The 17455-nt window shown below is 48.0% G+C and overlaps 2 protein-coding genes across 4 annotated transcripts in view; one reads left to right on the forward strand and one right to left on the reverse strand.

Annotated features, from left to right (window-relative positions):
* Positions 1-17455, forward strand: part of LSP1 (lymphocyte specific protein 1) — a 512003-nt gene that overhangs the window by 230978 nt on the left and 263570 nt on the right. The window lies entirely within an intron of this gene.
* The window catches only part of CTSD (cathepsin D), a 37896-nt gene that overhangs the window by 4304 nt on the left and 16137 nt on the right, over positions 1-17455 (reverse strand). For both annotated transcript variants that reach the window (XM_050953720.1, XM_050953721.1), the window contains 6 exons: positions 15958-16081; positions 12981-13099; positions 6750-6949; positions 4637-4759; positions 2966-3110; positions 658-756 (listed from right to left, as the gene is read on the reverse strand). In XM_050953720.1, the coding sequence (XP_050809677.1) occupies positions 658-756; positions 2966-3110; positions 4637-4759; positions 6750-6949; positions 12981-13099; positions 15958-16081 (810 nt within the window). The remainder of the gene's footprint in view (positions 1-657; positions 757-2965; positions 3111-4636; positions 4760-6749; positions 6950-12980; positions 13100-15957; positions 16082-17455) is intronic.

The raw sequence follows: 17455 nt of genomic DNA on the forward strand, positions 1-17455 counted from the left end.
CTCCTATTACTGCAATAAACCAGTAGAGGTCTCCATTGCTCTCTACAGATCCAGCAGCTGAAATTCGCATGACAACATCATGCATCTGATGAAGTGGGTATTCACCCACGAAAGCTCATGCTCCAAAATGTCTGTTAGTATATAAGGTGCCACAGGATTCTTTGCTGCTTTTACATGACAACATCCTGGTTCTTCAGACTCATGCTTGTCCCTAAGTCTGGCACACAGGGGTCCCATCTGGAACTGTAGTGCATGGAGCCAATTCTGACCTTACACACACTGGTCTAACTCTCTGCAGAGTTACTCCTGATTTAGACCAGAGTGAGCAAGGTGAGAGTCAGACCCTGTGACTGAAGCTCTGGGCTGATCCTGCTCCACGTATCCTGCTTTGGAGTCTGGCCTGCTCTCTTGAATAGAAGAGGTTATGACACAGACTCAGATAGGACTGGCAAGCAGCTAACCTTGCAGCAGCGAACAAGCACTATCTTGGCAGGACTCACGTGGGCATTGGGGTGAAACCCCTGCTCTACTGAGATGGTAAGACCACCACTGACTTCAGAGGGGCCAGGATTTCACCATGACAGCCCTGCCTCCTACGTCTAGGTGAGAAGAGCTAGCGTAGGAAAGGGAGCTGAGTAGAAGCTGCTCTGGACTCACCTTGAAGATGTACTGTTCTCCAGTGAGCTCAAAGGGTTTTCCTCCTAGCATGAGAGTGACGACGGGAAGGGACGACACTTTATCACAGGGGATCACGTACTGAAAAGGAAACAGCAGCAGCACACTGAAGCATGAGACCCCATGGGCACAGAAAGGCTGCTGGCTGGCAGGCTTAAGGAAAAGGGGGTCGCTATGGAGATGGCAAGGTCTCTCCTTCTGTGCTCAGACAACAGCCTTCTGCGGGTTAAGGAAAGGAGGCAGCCTATGGTAATTAGCACCCTGTAGCCTTAAATGGAATCTGAATGGGTTCTTTGCTGAGGCATGGGCCCCTTACGATCAGAAGGGCTCAGCACAGTTCAGTGCACAGAGTTTCAGACAGCAAGTGGGAGGACTAGCTCAAGAGGCGGTGTGGTCCTGGGAGTAGCACACTGGCCTGAGAGTCAGAAGACCTCAGTTCCGCTCCCAGCTCTGCCACAGATCTGCGGAGAGAGACTTGTGGCAAGTCACAGCATCACCCTGCCAGGTTCTCCTCCCACCCTTCGTCTGTGGTGTCTCGAATTCCGATGAATGGGAATATAATGCTGTTGGGCTCCTTTGAAAACCTCACACTCAGAGCTCTTTGGGGCACAGAATAAGTGCACATGTAGCGCCTATGCACAATGGAGCCCCTAGGAGCTGCTGAACTAATGAATAAAAGCACAAAACACTGGATGCAAAGCAGGAGCAGGGGCACAAATACAGGGGTTGGAGTCCCTCAATCCCTTGGCCAGCTGGGCCCCAAGTTGCTCTCCAAAGACCCAGTTTTGTCAGTGGGGCTTGTTAGGGGCTACGCTGGGCTATGTAATGTTTGTTGCACTGTATGTTTGGGGAGATTTCTCAAGGGCTTGTAACACTGTATTCTTACATCCTGCCTGGGACAGCTGGGCTATGGTGGCTGGTTCTGTTCTAGCACCAGGGAAGCCCTCGGAAGGAGATGCTTTCAACCGCTGTTTGCCAAGTCATATTACTGAGATTGTAAATGCTTTGGGGCCGGGGGTGTCTCTTCATTAGGCATTGGTACAGTCTCTAACACAATAGGGATAGGGCCCTCTAGCTGCTACTGCAATAGAAATAGATAGTGCTAAACAAAACAAACCCTAGAGACTCTGGATAGGGGCAATCCATCTAATTATAAAGAAATTCTCTCAGCGGTGTTGATGGGGCCTGGAGAGAGCCAGGTCCAGAACGAATGTCATTACATTACAGGCACCTGTATCCCTGCAGAAGTTAATAAGGCTGAACTCAGTAGTGCTCTGTATACATTATTCTAAAACCCTACAGAACGTCTTAGAGTAGTTCCCTCATAGGACATTTATTAACAGAATCCTAGACTGGGGACTTGATTCTCTATCAGGTTCTATAGGATGGTGAAAACACCCGTGGGAAGATTCTCATTGTCTATTAAATCTTGTAGGACTTTTGTGCAAGTGCTTTCAAATGTGAATTTACCCCTCGCGCCTTCCCCCACTGCTACAGGGAGGGGTTACAAGGTCTGAGCCAAAGCCTACTGAAATCAGTGGGATCAGGCCTTAATTCTTGTCCCAGCTGGCCAAGAAACAGCATGGGAGACTATTAAACTCCAGTCCATTTCCTCACTGGCTGCTTCGCTCTTAGTTTATCCAGAACTAGCACAATCATGGTTCAGGGGGTTGGGATTTCTCCATGACAATTTGCTCCTCCCACAGAAGCAGGTCAGTTCCCAAAGTAGGAGAGAGAATCTAAGCTCACGAGCTGCAGTTCAGGATAGGGCAGGGCAGCGTGTATCCCTTCCTCTCTCAGGCTGCTGCCCTTAATTCTCTGTATGGGGCTGTAAAGGTACAGCACCCGGCTCACCGTGCCAAAGAAACAGCAGGTCCCTGCCCCAAGGAACTCGCAGTCTAGAGGCACAAGGGGACGTGACGCAGGACAGACAAAGATTTAAGTGCAGTTGGAACACTACTGTTGGGTTTCAGGAGACGTAGGAGAGGGAGGGGATTTGGGTCATATCAATCAGGAGACTTTTCAGGAGAAGGAGAAAAAGAATCTCCCCCCAAGAGAGACTTGGGCAGAGCACAGAGAGTGGGAAGGAACAGTAGGAGGAAAGACAGGCAGAGATGCAAGGAGGGACAGAAATAAGAGATCTGCAAAGTAAGGAGAAGCTTGATATTAAAGCTGTCTGAAGAAGGGAAGCCAGTGTAGAGATTCCACAGGGTGGGGGCACCAGTCTTTTTGAATACTCAGCCCTCTCCACGTTTCCAGTTCACTACTCAGCTTCTCTGCCAGGGTTTACCTGTCCTTTGATGAGTGGCTTAGCACCGATGGCAGCCTGCAGCGCCTTCACCTCCTTTGTTGGCCCTGTAATGAGCGAGGTTCCTGTGTCCACAATAGCTTCACAGCCCCCTTTGCATAGGGTCAGGCCGTTGGCAACATCCAGTCTATGTGAAAAAGAAGATTCCCAGACAATAAATGCCCTCTGTGAGTTGCAGTTCAGGTTGCAAATATGAATCAGTTACTTAAACAGGGGAAAAAAACCTTAACAGAACAGTATAAAAATACTGGCAAACTGGTGTAGGGGAATTAACAGTTAAAACTCCCAGAATATGCTGAAGTATGGAAATACCTCGGTCTTGATCCAGCAAAGCACTTGAGCAAATACCTCACTTTAAGTGAATAGTCCCATCAACTTCAATGAGAGCACTTATGTGATTGAAGTTATACATACTTTGCCGCAGCAGGGCCAGCAAATTTCTTTAATTTCTGCCTGGTATCTCACAGCTAGCTGACATGCTAAACCTTTTACCATGATGCGTTAACCAGAATTAGGACATATAAACCTGTATGTACTTTGGCACTTCCCCTGCAGATATCTGAATCTGTTTCCACAGTGGTTTATGCAGCAGTACGTACCACCATGGGTGGCAAAGGATTATGTAACATTTCCCGCTTCAAAGGAAGTATAGTAGGCAGGTGATGGGGTCTGGTTTGGCCTTTGCTGATGTTAAGCATCACAATACTCTGCAATGTTAAAAAACCTTCCAGTCAAGGGTCTCAATGCACTCTGCAAACATTAAACAACTTGAGGATAATGATACTTGACCCATGTGCCAGGGAAGGGTGGGAGGCACTTGGAGATCCTTAGATAAAGGCACTCTACACAGTCCTGTCTACACTACAGAAGCTTTACCGGTGTTGCTATTCCAGCAGAGGCCCCTCATGTAGACACAGCATATGCCAACGGGAGTTATTCTGTTGGCATAGTAACAGCACTTACCCATATGACATTAGCTATGCTGAGAGATGCCCTCTTCAGTCACTATCAGGGCATTGATGCTGGGGAGCAGGGAGGAGGGGGTTGCAGGCACAGATAGGTCAGCTCTGGCTCTTTCCACACCCCTGACTGACAAAGCTACGCTAACAAACCTGTGTAGTGTAGATCTGGTCTAGAGCTTGGAATAGAAGTCCAGGCTTCCTGGCTAAAAGCCCTCTGCTCGGACCATGCAACCAGTCTCAGTGCCTCCCCCTCACTTCCCTGAGCAATGCAGAATGCTTACTACTGCCTGCCTATAAGAAGAGGGCCCCTTCCATCAAGTGCAGAATTCTTTGAGCCCCACTCAGCCTTTACGTATAAGCAACTCTGGGGTTTCATCCCCACTGGGAATGATAGCAATTGGTGGACCGAGGCCCTGGGGGGAGATAGGCAAAGCTGCTAGAAGCCATAATTTGATGGGTTTACTCCTGCTTGAAGCCAGCATAAGCTGCAGCTTATAAGTGTTTGCACTGGTGGCTTGTGCCCAGCACAGAGCAGGCCTGAATGAAAACAATGGGACTTACACCCATGTATTCGAGGGCAGAATTTATCCCATTGTCTTCCGCCTCTCCCCACTTCCCAGGGACTAACGGCTAGGTATGAAGGGTCCTGTCCAGATGGGGTGAGGGGGGTGTGGAGGAACGTGGAACTCACTCGTCCATGTGGATCTGCCAGTATGCTTTGCGTGAGACATTCACCCACTTGAAGTCTCCAGTATAATACTTGGGGTCAGTTCCCCCCAGCAGCAGCTCTCCTCCAGGCTGAGCTGATGGGTCCCTGAAAGAAAAAAGACAGAACGTCAATTCAGCTGAAGTGGAAGGGAGGCAGACACTGCTTCTCCAAGCACGCTCATTCCACAAGGGATCCCCATGCACTCATGCCAGGGGAGAGCACGAGCAGGGCACCCACATATGAAAGATATAAAAATATTAAACCACCAACATTGTGGCTTAGGTTGTGAGGGGATATAAGGGAACTCCAGCATGTCTTAGGCTAGCTGAGGGCTGAGCCATCCTGTAACAGCCATGCACGTTGTGTTGAGACCTGGAGAAACTCACTGCATGCAAGGAAAGAGCAATGGAAGAAGGATCATTGGTCACTGACAGCCCAAGACTGGCCAACTTCTTTTACCACTAGCTCCAGGACTGGAGAGACAGACACAGCCTATTTCTTTATCGCCCTTGCATTTGGGGGTACGGGTAGGGCAGAGGCAGAATAAGCTTTGTCACTCTGTGTACTAGTACAATATCCTTCATCCAGCCAACAACATGCATTTATGTGGGGAGGGATGCAGCTGATCAAATGATACATTGTGATTGCCTGACTCACGGCCCAGAGAACCGCATTCTTCAGGTTATTTCAACACACAGATTGCAGCTGACTAGGTGTGAGGAAGCATTGCTATGGGGGATTTTTAGGCGTAACTGATCTAGAACACCCCGCACCCCAATAAGACATTTTTCAGCCCAAGGAGTCTCGTCTCTCCCAGGAAAATGGAAAACCATGCTCAGGTCTGTAGGAGTGGTGATAGGTATGACCGAGCCAGTGAGGGTATGACAGGGCCTCCTGCTGCCATGATCCCAGTCCTCCCTCCGTATTGTCTTTTCCCACTCATCTCCCACTCCCCTTGGGACGCACAGCCTCTCCTGGCCCACCTCAGCACCACATTCAACCCCTCCTCTTAGAAACAAAGACCCTGAATCTCCCCTTCCTCACACTGATTTCATATCAATGTAGCTCTGTGATGGTACTCCCAACTGTCACCGGTGCAAGGAGGAGGAATCAGGCCTAAACTCCTTCAGCAAGGCCTACCAGTGACTCCAATCACCACATGCTATATGCACAGGCCTCATGTGAACCAACCCAGAAGGAATTCATGACTTCTTCCCAGTCCAGAGTTTGACTTTCAGCCGACATATACACAGTGCGTAGAGTTCTGCACTACTTGAGACCCCATTCCCCATTGCTCTACCCTTTGGGTAGGCATCCGGGTATACTTGGTCCTGCCTCAGTACAGGGGGGTGGACTAGATGACCTCTGGAGGTCACTTCCAGCCCTACTTTGTTATTACACTATTAACGCCACCTGTGCAAAGTGGGTGTGAAAGGCTACCATTCTGATCAGGTGGCATGAACACACTCACTTTGCATAGGTGGAAGTGACTGTCTAAGGGGCCAGACAGAGAAAAACTTAGGGCTGGATAGAGAGGATGCTCAGCAGCTCCCAAGTCTTTTTGGGGACGCTCCATCTCCTCAAAGGATCGGGCCATTTGACTGTAAGCTCCTCGGGGCAGGATGTGCACTGACTTGCCCAGTGACAAACATGCTGTAGGCATTCAGGAAAGGGAATGTTTCGCAGCTGATGTAAATCAGCAGAGCTCCAGAGAACTGAAATAGTCAGCAGAGCTCCAGAGAACTGAAATTAAAAATAAAAATAAAAATAAAAAACAGCTTTGTCCAGAGCTCTTCAGTCAGTTGCCTGATGCCAAGCAACCTGTGGGAAGTAGCTACAGCGACAGATGAATGCCCACTCTCTCTGAAGTAGTAAGGGTGTCAGAAAACACACCCTATTGCAATAATGGGATTCTGGGGCCAGGCCCTCCTTTGGTGTCAAGGGATGCATCTCCATTGATTTCCATACAGCTGTGCCCCTTTACACCGAGGGTCTGATCCTTGGAATGAGGGTGGGAGGACAGGAGGTGGCCCACAGGTTGGAGACAGCCAGATGTGATGTCTCAAGAATGAGCTCCGTGCCCCCACAGTGTTACCTATTGAGGTAGAAGGAAAAGATGTTCTTATCCACCAGCTTCTGCTGAATGACATTATCGAAGAAGGGTGTGACTTTGTCCACAGAGATCTTCGGGAAGGCCATGCCCATAATGCCGTCGAACTTGGCAGCGATGAAAGTTATGCCAGGTTGCTTGGTTGCTTCACCAAAGATCTGGTCCTTGACAACTAAGTCACCGATCTGCAGGGAGGGGGAAAAAAAAATCCCACCCAAAACCAAGATGGTTAAAAAGAGACAGTTTCAGAATACTGGGGTGGGAGAAAGCACTTTCCTGGAAACAGGATGGAGTCTATGTGTGAGAGCTGTTCTCTGGTCTAGCATTGGCTAGAGAGATCCTGGCTCTCAATGCGTGCCTCACACAGAAACCACGGGTAGGTCTCAGGTCAGAATGCTATGCTACAAATACAGGCCATTGGAGATACAGCTCCCATCTAGTGCAGGCAGACCAACATTGGGCCCTCACAGCTCCTCGTGAATGGCGTGACAGGAAATGCTTATGCTCCCTTCCCTGGATCAGACTTACTCCTCTAGCTGCTCTCTCATTTCTCTGGGCTCGCTCTCTTTAAGCCCCTCGGCTCGATCTGTGCCCCCACCACTGAACTGAAACAGCCCTCCTGCAGGTCACTGATAGCTTAGCTCCTTGGGGTAGGGAGTGTCTTTTTGTTCAGCATTTGTACAGTGCCCAGCACAATGGGGTTCTGGTCCATGACTGGGGCCGTTAGGTGCTATGGTAAGACATGTAACAGTAACAATAACAAATCCCATTCGCTCCTTGGCTTTCACCTCATGGCTTCCCTGGCCTTGCGCTTTCCTGATTTCTCCTCATGCTCTCAGTGTGTTTTTCCGTGACTTCTTGGCCTCCTCTTTGCTCCACACAATTCTGTATTCTTTCCCCGCTTTGTACTCCCTCTCTTTAGGGGATGCCATCTCCCACCCATTCCTTCACCTACCATAGCGACCACCACCCCTACTGCCCTTTTCCCTAACTTCTGCACTTGTGTGTTCAACTCCAGTTCAGAATGGCCCCCCATCACCACTGGCAGCGCTGTTATCCTTCCCGTCTCCACGCTCTGTCACCACACACATCTGGCAAGTTGCTGAGTCCTGTAGCTTCTACTTGTCCTTTCCTTGCTATCCCCCTACTGAGGTCATCCCCTGCAACCCCACCCCTCAATCATCTCCTGTCTGGCTTGACTGCCTCACTGCTCTCCCCCATCAAAGGCAAGTCTGAAGCAACCACTGCTAATGGGAGCTCCCATTGTGACCACATCAATTCTGCTCTTTCAGTCCCTCCACTGGTTTCTGGTCCTTACCCACAAGGCCCTACAGAATCCTGTCCCACCTACAGCTCCTCCTTTCATTCCCAAAGCACCTACTCACCTTTCCCTTCCTTCCAGTCAGCAGCCATCATGCTCTCCCCTACTTCAGAAACAACCTCCCTTCCTGCATCGCTCTCTTTCCTCCCTCAAACCCAAACCCCATTTAGCTTATTCTCCTAGCTAGAATCTGTAGCCTCCCCTCATGAACTGCTGGTCTGTGCCACATGTTTGTCTGTCTAGTGGGATTTGGATTGCACATCCCTCAGTGTAGGGGAAGTTTCCCCATCCACATTTACGGCCCTACTTATGTCCTTTGAATCAGGAGACCCCAAACATTCAGAAAGCAGACACCATAGATGCTGACTCCCACAGTTCTCAGGAAAGCAAGTCAGGAAATTGAGATTGGCACAAAAGGGTTGTGTTTGGGTGGTGGGAGGGGCAAAGTGGCAATCTGACTGATATGAATTTAAGGTCAGCTCTCTTGCCAGACTCATGGCTAGAAGGACTGATATGGTATAAAGCACTAGGAGATCAGTGTGGCCCCACAGAAGTCAATGGAGCTAGGATGATTTACACCAGATAAGGATCTGGCCTTTGGTTTCTAGCTCTAGCAGTTCAAGAGATCTCATGACTTAAAATGATCACAGGCAATTTTACCAATTGGACCAGGATGCTTTCAGAGTCCTAACCATCATTCCTCAGTCCACCCTGGCTGGGTCTGAAACTCTCATTGGCAGCATTACAGTGAGATGTACTGTACTGAAAAGTGCAGCCTCTCTGACCTGACATCAGAAAATGATACCTTGTAAATGACTAAAATCCCCGCAGGGTTAAATAGTGCCTCGCTCTGTGTCAGTATGTTAAGGTGTGTGTGCAGGCCTGGTATGTGTACAGAGAGCTCTTATTTTAACTGGACTAAGAACACTTTCTGTTTCAAAGTGTAATTTGCTTCACAAGAGACAAAAGCCACAGAGCAGGATGTGGGGCAGAAAGGATCTGAGTGACACGTCCGGTAACGCACTGAGAAGAGGGAGGCATTTTCAGAAGTGATAAAAGGCACCACCGCAGCACAACTTCAGTTTTTAAACAACAGCAATAAAATATTTGATGGGCCCAATCCCTAGCGGGAGCAACGCTAATTTACGCCAACTGGGGAGCTGCCCAAAAATCGCTAACATTTTTACACGCACAAAGATAGCCAGGCGTGCAAACATTTTCAGGCTTGAAGTCTGAGAGCATCTTTAGCAGAGCAAAGGCATTGGGTTACAGAACTTTCCCTCTCTAAGTCACTAGTTTGGCTCCCATCCAGGTACATAATGATCAAAAATCATTTCTAGCTGATGGCTGTTTGATGGCCTCACTCCAGTTCCTTGCAGAGAGGTGTAACGCATCACATCCTGCAATTGGCACCCTAGTTAGCAGTCTCAGCAGAAAGATCACAAATGGAGAGGGGCACAAAGGTCAAATCCTCAGTTGGTGTAGGGCAGGGTTAGCTCCAATGACTTCAGTGGAATGGGGACAATTTACCCCAGCTGGGAATCTGGCCTTGAATACTCCCTTTCTGCTGTGTGGCTAAATGAGGACTTGACTGTGCAGGGCCATCAGCCCAGCACTCACTGGTCTGTGCTTTCTGTCCTATCCTTGTAACGCACCCCCTAAACTCCCTGTGAAGCTACAAACCCTTGGCAGAACTCAGGATTACCAGTACTCTAGGAGGCAGAGGTGCCTCTGCTACAGCTGTATTCACTGTTTGCTATTTGGAGTGCAATTCCCAGCTCCATCAGGAAGGCAGAAAGTTTTCTACACGGCTGGTGAAGGCTTCCAAGGAAGGTTGTGGAATCTTCCTCACTGGAAGTTTTTAAGACCAAATTGGACAAATACCTGTCAAGGATGGTCTTGGCTGGTCCTGCCTCAGTATGTGGGGATGGACTGGAGGACCCTGAAGTTCCCTCCAGCCCTAAATTTCTGTGTTTCTATTACTTCTCATGGGGTGTTTTTCCCTGGGATGTTCAATAAAGGTTCAGGACACCCAGAATGACTGTTTAGGGGCTGGGATTTGGGGGAAAGCAGAGAAGGGAAAGACACAATCCTTCATTCCCTTTCATCTAGTCAGCTGTCCTGGCCAAACACCTGCCAAGCCAGACCCACAGCTGGCAAATCGTGACTTTGATGGCGCTTTGCTGATGTCAACCTGCTGAGCACCTGGCCCGGCCTGATGGCTGCATTTTAGGTCTGTGCTCAGACACTGACAGTGGCTCCCATTTCACATCTCCTGTGCATCCCAAGCCTCTCTCTGACATCAGTGGAAATTTGGGGTGTGCAATGAATGCTGGGTCTGGCCCAGTACGGGAAGCCTCTTGGGTTCCCAGCATTTAGCGCCCACCTCCGAGTGCCAAGAACCCACTGCAGTGCTCCTTTGCATTGTAAACTCGGCTTATCATGGGATAGACTTCGATCACTTCCGCACACAGGGAAGCTGAACATTGCCAATTGCAATGGCTGCAGAGAGCCCTTTCCCACCCCCCCTACCCACGCAGGCTAAGGAACAAACTAATTAAAAAGAAGGCATTACAGTGATAATTAAAAAAAGCTGCAATTTCCCGTCTGACTCCATTTCGTTCCCTCCATTAAACTGTAGAGCACTGAAACCTACTAACACAATCCCATAAAGCCAGCTGCTTTGGATCGCCGCCCCACTCCATCATTGGAGCAGCTCCTTTCAAATGGCCTCTTCATCCCGCCAGTCACCTGCACCCAGCTCCCCCCCGCTGCTCTCTCCCTGCAATCCTCCAATCCCACTAGCAGCAACTGACAGCACAGGGCAAAAGGAGACATCTCTATCGCTAGACTTTTTTTTTTTAAACCTAACAGAAGTGGAACATTTATTGTTAAATGCAAAATGACTTCATTCGGGAACAACAATAAAATGCTTGGAGGGGGTTTTAGTGAATCCGAGAAGCTTCCTGAATGGAAATGACTAGGGTCTAGATCAGGGGTTGCCAACCTGAGCCTGAGAAGTAGCCAGAATTTACCAAGGTACATTGACAAAGAGTAATATGTCAGCAACCCCGCCCCCATCAGCTCCCCCCTCCCTCCAGTCCCCAGTGCCTCCTGCCCACCAGCAACCCCATCAATCAGCATCTCCCCCTCACTCCCCACACCTGCTGCAAGCAGGCTTGAGGGAAGGGGTGGAGTGGGGGCAGAGCAGGGGGTTGCACTCCCTGGCCCATTGGAAAGTTAGTGTCTGCAGCTCCAGCCCCTGAGTCAGCACCCATGCAAGGAGCCGCATATTAACCTGTGAAGAGTCGCATGTGGCTCTGGAGCCATGGTTGGCCACCCCTGGTCTAGATCATCTAGAACTGAATGTTGTGAAGCCAGGGAACTAGGCATGGGAGGCAGGGACAGAGCTAGAATGGAGGTACAGGGATAGCACTGGGCTGTACAGATCTCCCAAGACCAGTGCAGTTTTTGGGGGTGGGAATGGAGGGAGGAAAGTTCTACTGGTTTTGGAGGTCAATCCTTGCTCATTGTGGGGTGGCAAATCCTTTCACCCGACCAGGCAATACCGACAGTCAATCTTAGCAAGGGGAAACTCACTAATGCCGTCATCTGAACTCAGTGCAAGTCTACCCATTGATTGATTCATTTTGAATTGGTCCCAGAGTCTCTTGTCGCTTATGGGGATAACACCTACAAGGGGAATGTTTTGACTGTAAGTCAAGGATTTCTGCACTAGTCTAGAAAAGATTCTGGCAGAGGGGAGCCAGAGTGTAGTCCAAGCCAGATTGGAAATTCAGTTTAGGCTGTTCTTCTGTGCAGTGAGGTGGAGAAAGAGAGGGATCTCTTTCTTTTGACACCAGCAGACTTTGTTAGCCAACACTTTTAAACTGGGACAGACGGAGAAAATGCCAATGGATTTCTGGGCCTACCTAAAATAGGTTTATAGATGTATCTATTTTGGTTAGCAAGTTTAGGGCTCTTAAGCTGACACTGAAGACTAAGGCCCAGATCCTCTGAGGTATATAGGATCCTCACATGCATTGATTTCAACACCTTTGAGGACCTGGCTCTACGTAATTTGGAAGCCCAAGTCCCAGTGACTTGCGACAGGACTTGAGCGCTAAGTCACAGCTATGACTTTGAAAGCCCTGAGCCACATTTTCAAGAGTGATTGCGGGCATCTCATTTTCTGAGTGCCTAACTTGAGACACACTGAAGTAGCCTGATTTTTCAGAGGGTGGATGCTCTGCACTTCCTGGTAATCAGGTTCCTTTAAGTTGTTTCAAGTTGAGTTCTGGAAAAAAGGATGCACCGCCCCAAAAATCACAGGTCCCTTGAAAATGTAGGCCCCAAGTTTCTACACAGAAGCAGAACCAGTGCAATACAGGCAACAGCAGGGCAAGCTCATCCCAGACTGCCTCAAGTATGATATGATGGGACTACCTCTAGTGGACGTAGGGTAGTTTAATCTCCATTTCACTCAATGCTTAGCCTCGCTAATGAGATCTGCCAATTGCAACATGGACAAGTGTCCCTGGGGGAGGTGGACCGAGACCCTCAACTAAGGCCCTGCTTCAGCAAAGCACTTAAGCAAGTGCTTACCTTTAAGGAATAGTGGGATACAGTCTTTCCCAGTGACTAGCGAACTGGACTGGGAGTCGGGAGACCTGGGTTCTATACCTAACAACCACTGGCCTGCTAGGTGACCGTCAGCAAGTTAATTCCCCTTCTCTGTGCCTCAGTTTCCCCACTTTACAATACTGACCTGTGTAAAATGCTTTGAGATCTGATGGGTATTGCTAAGGCCCATTGAAATCAAAGGCACATGCTTGAATTCCTGGCTCAACAAGGGCCTACATGGGTTGCAGAAGTGAAGTACAGTCATTACTAACCCCCACAGCATCCTGGCTGAGGAATCCAGAGAGGCTCCCGGTTCCATAATGGATGGCGAAAGCTGTGCCGTTCTTCTGGTACGTACTGGATTTGGAGGAGTCGTATTTGTGATGGATCACTGCAGCGAGGAAAAGGAATATAGCAGATACACACAATATTAATGCTGCTCAGCAACTTATACAGTGTGTTGCCTGTTTGAAGCACTGGTCGGGAATTAGCTAATTAAATGAGCTGATCTCCCCTAAAACAAAAGTTGGGAAAAATTTCCCACAATTTTTCTGTCAAAATTTCAACAAAAATTTGAAATTAAAAAAAAAGGAAGCAGCTGTCAGGAAGTCCTAGAAATTAATGTCACAACCCGCCTGAGAGGTGCAATAGGGGATTGTTACCCCCGTTTTACATATGGTGGGGGAGGGGAAGAAGCAGAGACGTCAAGGTCACACTAAAGTCAGTGGTGGAACATAGATCAGGAAACTCAGGACTTCCAGGCTACTAATCCCATGCTCAGAACTCCAGACCATGCTGTCTCACCTGCTCTTAAAAGTAAATGTATGTTTAAGGAGAGGGTAAGCAGAGCTCTGATTCTTACATATGCCAATTCCGGAATGCCTTATAAAGCATTTCTAACATGCGAGGAATTCAATTATGAGATCCGATTTAGCAGTTGAATAGGATTTGGCTACCATATTTAGAGACTAGACTGCACATGGCTGTTATGTCAGCGGACATTAGAAACCACGAGAGTGATGCTCAAGTCACCATAACTGCCCCAAGAGAAAGCTGCTTTGGGCTATGGAGAGTTTGGGTGAATTTAAGTATATACAGGTATTAAACACAAACATTAATTTTTGTATTCACTCATTTACATCACATAGTGCGTCTTTCTTAGAGGTGGTCTGGAAAAGATTTCTTAAAATATACATTTTCTGCCCTTCTTTATAAAGATGGCCTGGAAGGTTTTAGTTAAAAAAAAAAAAAAAAAAAAAGGGCGGGGGTGAAAAGGATGAATTCCTCCACACCTATTTGTTTTATACCTTAGAAAGTTCAGGAATTTTATTTATTTCTTCCCCAGTTTTGCTCCAGGGTGTAAATGGATGTCTCAGCAGACATGGATTGTTTTTAATTATAAGGTTGGAGACAACAAGTCATTAGCAATGCCATCCTTGCTCCCAAATGTTTATTAATCCCTGGAATTAAAATAGGTCGAAAGACAAACAAGCCAAATAGATGGGACCCGATACATCATTGCCTGGCACCTTGGGTCTAATCACATCTGTGTAAACTCAGTTCCAGTTTGGGAGCATTATACATTTGTTTTGCACTACAGTAAAATGAGCAGTACAAGGTGCAAGTGGAGAATCAGGACCACAGAGCTGTAAACAGACCAGCTAAAATCTCTTCCCCTCTCAACTGCTCAGCTATCTTACTCCTGCCTCATGGGTTGTCACCACTTCCCTAGTTCTCTAGAGGTACAGAATCTCCAAGATAGACCAGTCCTGAATCAGAGAGTCTCTAGCCTAGACAGGGCCCAAATCTCCTATATATCCACCTGCCAAACCACTATGAATCATAAAGGGCACAAGTCCAATATTCCCCACTTCACCCTGGCTTTGCAGGTCACCTTTCATGTTTGTATATTTGTTGGCTCCACTTTCTCCATTCTGCTTAAGTAGCACATTCGGTGGCTTTTAAAAGGCATTTTACAACAGTTGGGTTTGACATCTTCTTTGGAGATTTATTATACTGCAACATCACTGGGTGAAAACCTTGTAATTTCTAAGCCTTTGGTTTTAGCCACAACATTTTATTTTTTTTAAAACACGGTTATTATTAATTATAGATCCATAAACATGTGCATGCACATTCTGGGCAATAACACTAGAAACTAGGACATTTGGTATCAGATCTAGCAAGATAGGTTTTTTTGACAGCATTGAGCAATAGGACAACATAGCTATAATTTAAGGAGAAGCAGAGTGACTCATGGAATGGCTCATTACCCAATCAAGGTCATTCCCAAAAGAACTAATGTGAGAGTGTGTGGGAGATGGGGGAAAGGGGAGGGGAAGAGACAGAGCAGGGACAGAGATGGGAGAAGGAAGGGCCATTAACGTGACAGCACACTGGACTGGGACTCAGGACACATGGTACTATTCCTGGCTGTGCTGGTGACCTTGGGCAAGTTGCTTCGCCTTTTGTGTTCCATCTGTAAAATGGGGATAAAGATATTGACATCTCCTTTGTTAAGGGTTCGAGCTCTACTGAGGAAGACTGCTGTAAGAGTTGGATATTATTGTTGTTCTGTATTTCACTCACCCCTCCCCACCGCCAAACGCCACTCCCCCATTTCAAGTGGGCCATTGATAAACCATCAGCATAGACTCTCCTTGTCCCTTTCTCCTCCAGTCAAAGGGAACAAGAGTGCCAATGCCCAGATATCAGCACTGTGCTCCACTAATGCATCTATCACCACAGGGCAAGGAAATGGCTTGCTCTGGTGAGCCTGAAAAGTGCAAAACAAACGACTGCATCCTCCAAACCCCTGGAGCTGGACAAACTTAAGGGGAAAGAAAAAGAAGATATTTATTTTGAAGACCTAGTGGCTACAGGTGCCAAGGACAGGGACCATCTGTGTCTAGCTTAGCCATGCTGCAGCTGCCTAAGCTGTGAAAGCCATCCTGGGAACTGGAGTGCAAATGAGAACACAAGAGACCCCTACAGCATTCAGTGTTTCACTTGGGTTATTCTCCCCGACTGCTCCAGCTGGCCCACTCATGGGCCAAGAAGTCTGCAGGACAGACTTGTTTGGAAGATGCTAGTTACCCTCTGCAGGCCAGGGGTTTCTCCCTCAGGTGATCTGACCTTCTGTCCCTGGTTCACAGGGCAGCTCTTTGGTGCCTGTACTGGATACGCAAGGAATGGGAGGCTGCTAAAGGTCATAAGGCCAAGCAGCTACACAGCACAAGAGCTACTTACAGCAGGCGATGTCCAGGAGGTTGCAATGGACAGAGGGCACCCAGAGGTTTGATGATCCAGTGTCAAAGACCACGGTGAACTTTTGTGGTGGCGTCCCAATGCTAATCTCTCCGTAGTACTGAGCCTGAGGGAGAAGAGGAGAGCAGAAAGGAGTGTTAATACAGATGAAAGTTTGTGGCAACAAGGAGAGTATTCCCAGGCGCTCTCGCTCAAAATTGAATTGAACCGGATAATCCTCTGGGGTTGATACATAAATAACTTAGTGGTGTAAGGCTGCAATTGCAATCCCTACTTCCCCCAGCAGGAGCAGGGAATGGTGTAGACAAGTGCTGGTGATAGCAAGCTCATAATCATTCCAGTACAGCCTCTTCCAGCAGGAATCATTTGTAGGGAAGGGCATAGTAATGTTGGCTGTGGTGAGCTCACAGCCGCTCCAATCCCAGCCTCTCCCAGGAGGAATCAGTGTAGGAACACAGGCTGCAGTAAGCTCACAAGCCCAAATCCTCAAAGGTAACTAGGAGCCTACCCTCCACTGATTTCAATCCTAGGGTAGTCAGCCTCACACAGCAAGAATCACTGAAAGGAACAGCAGAGAATCCAATAGATACAGTAGCATCCAAATAGGTCACAAGGTTGCAGGTTGGGTAGGAGTCTCCCTCTCTCTCCTCTGCCCAAGGCGCACAGTTACAAAGGGCTGAAAGGAGGGATGGGCTTGTGACGAAAGCCCTACAGTACAAATTTAAGGTCTGGGCTCTGTTCCCAGCTCTGCTACAGACTTCCGACGTGACCTTGACCAAATGACTTAATCTCTTGGTGCCTCGGTTCTCCTTCTGAAAAAAAATGGTGGTAATATTCTCTTTGCCTGTCTTGTTCATTTAGAATGTAAGAGAGTCTATTTCTCACTACACGTTTGTACAGCACCTAGCATTATGGGATCAAGGCCTCTTAACCCTCTAGGTGCTACCATAACACACACAACAGAGGAAAATTCCTCAGAGAATACGTGGAAGTTACCGCATATAGACACCAAGTGAGGCTACTTCCAGTTGTATTTTTTCTTTATTAAAGTGACTCTGCCATCTCCCAAGTACCCCACCTGCTGTCAGTTCTTAGTAGGTAGTAACTAACAACGTCAGGAAAATCATGCGTGAAACAGAACAGGTCATTCTAAATCAGTATATTAAACCCCTGCCTTCTCTGTTTGTCCAGGTGCCTCAGAATGTAGATGGGGCTGTCGCCTCCCAGCTACTCCCAAGCATAGCAAACCATATGTAGGCCATTTTGCGATCGATGTGCACTTCTGTGGAGGTTTTATCTTGCCCAGAGAAGCCTGATATCCCTCTAGTTTCTTACCAGCTCGCACCCTCATTTTTTAAAAACACATTTAAATTTTTTAATATGTAAACCAAAGTGTCAGCCACAAAAAATTCGCTGCCCGCAGACAGTACCTTGGGCATCCATCTCCCTGAGATTTTTTTCTAACCCCAACAAGTGTAAG

This window comes from Gopherus flavomarginatus, chromosome 5 (assembly GCF_025201925.1).
Source record: "Gopherus flavomarginatus isolate rGopFla2 chromosome 5, rGopFla2.mat.asm, whole genome shotgun sequence".
NCBI classification, from domain to species: Eukaryota; Metazoa; Chordata; order Testudines; family Testudinidae; genus Gopherus; species Gopherus flavomarginatus.